Raw genomic sequence first — 5,000 nt, 5'->3', positions numbered from 1 at the left:
ATATATATATATATATATATATTTTATATATATATATATATTATATATATAATATATATATATATATATATATATATATATATATATATATATATGTATATATATATATGTATATATATATATATATATATATATATATATATATATATATTATATAATATACAATAAAATAGAAAACATACTTTTCCTTCAAAAAATCTACCACTCTGCAAAACTCTTCAACAGTGTATTCTCTTCTCATGTCAGCCAGGACACCATTGCTTGCAGCTTGGACTGGAACATGCAAGAAAGCATAGACTCGAGGATGTTGCATAATCTTGGCAATTTCCTGAAATAATCAGGGTAAAAAATGAGATCATTATCACCTTTCCAATTCACAGCAAATAAATTTAGCTGTTTGTTCATATCTTAACCTTATTAATTTTTTTTTTATCTAGATAATCTAAAATCTCTCATTCTTCAGGCTGGCCACTGAATTATTTTCAATATATTTCCCTATTATTCTTTTATATCATTAATATAAAGAGTGAACAAGAAAGCTCACCTCTAAATGGTCTAAAATGTAGGGTGGGTTTGTCATGCCTAATCTTAGCCTGCAACCTTCAGGTATAACCTCCACAAGTTTCCACAATAGATCTGGGAGTGTAACACCAATGTCTCTCCCATATGCCCCTGTGTCTTCAGATGTGAGCCATATCTCACACACACCTTCAGTAAAGGACTGTTTGGCTCGAGCAACAATCTCCTCTGTAAGGATAATGTCAAACTGAAATAGGTTCTCACTTAATATATCAAGTTCAGGGATGAAATCATAGAGCATGACCAGAAACCGATTCTAAACTAGCAGCACTTACCAATTGGGTATGATCCAAGCTGTCCCCGTGCATGTTTGGTCTTGCAGTAAGTGCACTGATTAAGGCATCCTGTGTTGATGGATATGATTTCAATGAGAGGATTTCTTCTCACTTTCGGCAAAAGAAGTGAAGCTCCCCCCTGCTTTTTACCATATTCTTTCTTCTGACCCAACAGCCTTACAGAATTTCCTATAGGAAAGAAATAAAAACATTTAATCCATTAATTAATAACATGGCAACATGGCATTCTGTGAAAATGTGCCAGATGAAAAAAGCAAATAAAGGAATCAATTCATACTAATGACAATAAAATTACCTGTCCTCACAACCCTTTCATATTAACACTGTTTTGCCTGTTGCATTACTTTTCCTATTTTCTAATCAATGACAAAAATGGTACTTAAAGGCAAACTAAATCAAATGTATATAATTTTTTTTCTGCAAAAAAAATCTCTGAAATATATATTCTAAAAAGATTTCTTAAAAGATCTAATGCTTTTAGTACATATGGAACAGGATTCCCTCACCTTTGAGAGTTTCTTCTACCACTTCAACAACACGATCAATTTGCTGAACACCAACAACACTTAGCCCTTGAAGGAATTCTGACTGTGGGGCACCTATGAAATAAAATATACGATGAACATAAATATCAGTTTCATCCATTCCATTTATGTCTCTACCTTTAACAGTACTGTTGCTATTCATCAACCACTAACTTCTTGGCTTTGCCTTGCTGATCCCTAAAAAAAAATATGAGAGAGAGAGAGAGAGAGAGAGAGAGAGAGAGAGAGAGAGAGAGAGAGAGAGAGAGAGGAAGAGAGAGAGAGAAAGAGAGAGAGAGAAAGAGAGAGAGAGAGAGAGAGAGAGAGAGAGAGAGAGAGAGAGAGAGAGAGAGAGAGAGAGAGAGGAAGAGAGAGAGAGAAAGAGAAAGAGAAAGAGAAAGGAGAAAGAGAAAGAGAAAGAGAAAGAGAAAGAGAAAGAGAAAGAGAAAGAGAAAGAGAAAGAGAAAAGAGGAGGAGAGGAAAGGGGGAGAGAAGAGAAGAGAGAGGGGAGAAGAGAGAGAGGAGAGAGAGGGGAGAGGAGAGAGAGGGGAGAGAGGAGAGAGAGAGAGAGGGGGGGGGGAGAAAAAAGCCTATTAACTTTTGAGAGGATATGTTCCATTGAGTCAGCTCAGATTCAATATCAAAAGTCAAAACATATATGTCCTTAAATATTAGCGGTTAACTACAAAACTAATAAAGCATTTGAATGTAAAAAAATAAGTAAAGAGTATATCAGACCTTGAGGAACACAGCCAGCCACAACCACCTTCTTCCCAGCTTCTCTTCCTGCTTTTATCTCATTACGAAAATGGTCCTCAGCAGGGCTCTTAACTGTACAACTGTTCAGAACCCATACATCTGCAGCTTGCTTATCCTCTGAAAGTATACTGAAAAAGTTATCTCTTTCTCTTTTTTTTTTTTTTTTTTGATAATTAAAAAAGTTTTGTGAAGTGTGTTGGAAATCTATAACTATAGTCTTTACCCTTCTATCTACTTATAATTGTGTCCTACCTTCATATTGTTGTAGCTTTGTATGAAAAAACAATTCAAATCTTAATTCAATATCCAGAAGAGCATACTATTTACTACTCTAGCTTACCAATGATCTTGAATCCATATGCAGCCAGTTGTCCAGCCATGTACTCGCTATCTGAGCTGTTGTGTGCACATCCCCAGGTCTTGAGGTACACTTTTTGTGTTCCTGGGATAAAACTATCACACTCTCCTTCATAGTCATCATTCTGTCATGGGAAAAAAAAAAAAATCAGCTTCTTTTCAATGATCAGAAAGACTCATGGAGCACATAAAAGTCGAAGAATAAAAAAATATAATTCTCTTCCTTATAAACATACGTATTTTAAAATCAACCAATTGCTTTTTACAGACAAATGTTCTAACGGACCTCCTTATTGGTTAGAATTCCTTTCCGCCGACGCACTCTTGGCATCACAGCATTGCGATTACGGGGAACCAGAACTTCACCATCATCTTTTACCAGGTCTTCAATGTCATCCATTTTTATTCAGTCTGTACCTGTCTATAAAAAGGAATAAAATCTTATCAAAATGACTGCTAAAATTCTTCAACTCATCCAAATAATAAGAAAAAATACTTCTCACTTGAAATTCTTCACGATCATAAATAATTTAGGAAATCCTGAAGAACAAATATTTGCAAAACAAATGTTAACAGAAACTAAAGTGGCATTACAACTGCCATAATCAAGAGAGTAAATGTACATATAATGCCAGACAGACAATAGAAATCAGGCCTCTGTGTGCATCTAGGATGGAAAACTTTTTTTTTCTACTTTCATACATATTTATTTCAGCTTATATAATTCTAGGCTAGATATTTATTCTACGGAAAATGTGGACACATTTTTGGTGATGACATTTGCCGTTTTGACCAGTGTGCATATACATAAACCGACAATTACCAGATTCTGTTCTTTCAGGTCAACTGCATAGCCTTTCAAATCTGATTTTTTTTTTGCCTTTCAACTTTCCATACACACCTGAAAAAATATCTAGCATACAGATTGCATCCTCATTCCATACTCTGTGATTTGCAGGTAATGATTTTAAATTACTGATACATTTACAATAATTCAGGGGACTAGGACCTTTTGAGGGACCCCCTTAGGTCCCTTGAGGGGATCTATTATTAAACCAAAGTACATATTCATTTTTAACTGTGCAAGAAAAAAAATAAGCAGAATAAAAAATATAAAATGCACTTCTTGCTGTCTAATATCATTATAGTCTACACTGGTGAGCATACATCTCTTCTGTCTAAAGATCATTTAATCTTCTGTTTGTCTTAGTATAAAACTCTTTTACTATGTAATCAAAAATCCTTTCTATAACATATTTCACCTATTTACTTACTATAGTATATCTATGATCTATATCTTTGATTTAGGGACCCCACTATCAGTGGCCTGTAGGGTGGTGAATACCCCCCCCCTCCCAAAAACTCTACATGTCAACAGATATGGCACTATATAATTAAAAACTAACTAATATTTAAAACAAAGTGCCAGTAAGAAATAGGCACTGTAATGCAATTGCACTAGCCTAACATAATCATACTTTCTTTAGTTCATAATCTTTACCCTGTAAGTAAGAGATGGAATTAGTTTTTAAAAAATGATTATTCACTCTCAACTGCTATAAATAAAGTTTTAAATAGTGAATAATCTTCATTCAAGTATTCTGATTGTATTATTGTATATAATATATATATTCACTTCTAAATTAGCCACAGAGAATTAGCCAACAGGCACTGTATTAAAATCACCACAGTATTATTTTGTTGTTCCTCCCTCCACCAGACTGTGGGTATTTCAACACTGCCATGATGGAAGAATAAAACAAGTGGAATCTAATGATTTACTGCTAGTAACTTGCCTGAAGTCCCAACTGCAGAAAGTGTAAATACAGTAAAGGAGAGATATAACAACAAATTAATACTAATGCGTCTACACCATACTGATAAAACCTTTCTGTCCATCAATATATAAAATAAACCATACAACAGTCTGCCCACATGAACAAATTCTCACTAATATTACCCTATCCAAAATCGTCCACCACCAAATAAACATTAGTTGGTTGTCATAACACTTCCCAGTTCGGCTGAGGTTTTATTACGACACTTCTGACGAATCACATAACTAACTGCTAACTCTTCTTTTGACTCACGAGCTTATCCCTGGGAGCCTGGGTCTGGTCTCAGCGTGTCGGCCGCGACTTCATTGCGTGTTTGCTGTTGCGTTTACTTTCGTGTATGTGGAATGCACGTTAATTGATTTTCATTTTTATTATAACTATTTCTCGTTATTTTTTGTCTATTTCTTTGTGGTTATATATAATATGCAAATCAGGTATTGAGATACTAATATTTTAGGGGGAACCAGATGATTTATCAAAATAGTAAATCAATTTAATATCTTAACAAAATTGTAGTATATTTATCTTATATTGATACTAAAATTTATAATAAATGTTCAAGTTTCTTTATGTAATGTTATTTATTGGACGTATTGGTGTAGTTTTTCATTTGACCGACGAAGGTAAATAAGCTCATCGTCTGCCGT

The 5,000-nt window shown here is 34.1% G+C and overlaps 2 protein-coding genes across 3 annotated transcripts in view; one reads left to right on the top strand and one right to left on the bottom strand.

The window, feature by feature from the left end:
* The window catches only part of LOC119580993 (threonylcarbamoyladenosine tRNA methylthiotransferase-like), a 10,634-nt gene extending 5,877 nt beyond the window's left edge, over positions 1-4,757 (bottom strand). The window contains exons 1-8 of one of the 2 annotated variants that reach the window (XM_037929249.1): positions 4,606-4,757; positions 2,802-2,936; positions 2,499-2,640; positions 2,138-2,275; positions 1,382-1,474; positions 855-1,043; positions 545-747; positions 183-328 (exon numbers count right to left, since the gene is read on the bottom strand). In XM_037929249.1, the coding sequence (XP_037785177.1) occupies positions 183-328; positions 545-747; positions 855-1,043; positions 1,382-1,474; positions 2,138-2,275; positions 2,499-2,640; positions 2,802-2,915 (1,025 nt within the window). In that variant the 5' untranslated portion in view covers positions 2,916-2,936; positions 4,606-4,757. Of the gene's footprint in view, positions 1-182; positions 329-544; positions 748-854; positions 1,044-1,381; positions 1,475-2,137; positions 2,276-2,498; positions 2,641-2,801; positions 2,937-4,475 lie in introns of both variants that reach the window. The other variant, XM_037929250.1, reaches the window with a different exon arrangement.
* Positions 4,758-4,994: 237 nt separating this feature from the next.
* The window catches only part of LOC119580992 (methionine--tRNA ligase, mitochondrial-like), a 2,062-nt gene continuing 2,056 nt past the window's right edge, over positions 4,995-5,000 (top strand). The window contains exon 1 of the mRNA XM_037929248.1: positions 4,995-5,000. This exon is cut by the window's right edge and continues 2,056 nt beyond it. The gene's annotated coding sequence lies outside the window, so the exon portion shown is untranslated.

Source organism: Penaeus monodon, chromosome 14, assembly GCF_015228065.2.
Source record: "Penaeus monodon isolate SGIC_2016 chromosome 14, NSTDA_Pmon_1, whole genome shotgun sequence".
Taxonomy (NCBI): domain Eukaryota; kingdom Metazoa; phylum Arthropoda; class Malacostraca; order Decapoda; family Penaeidae; genus Penaeus; species Penaeus monodon.
This window is presented reverse-complemented; position numbering and strand designations above follow the sequence as displayed.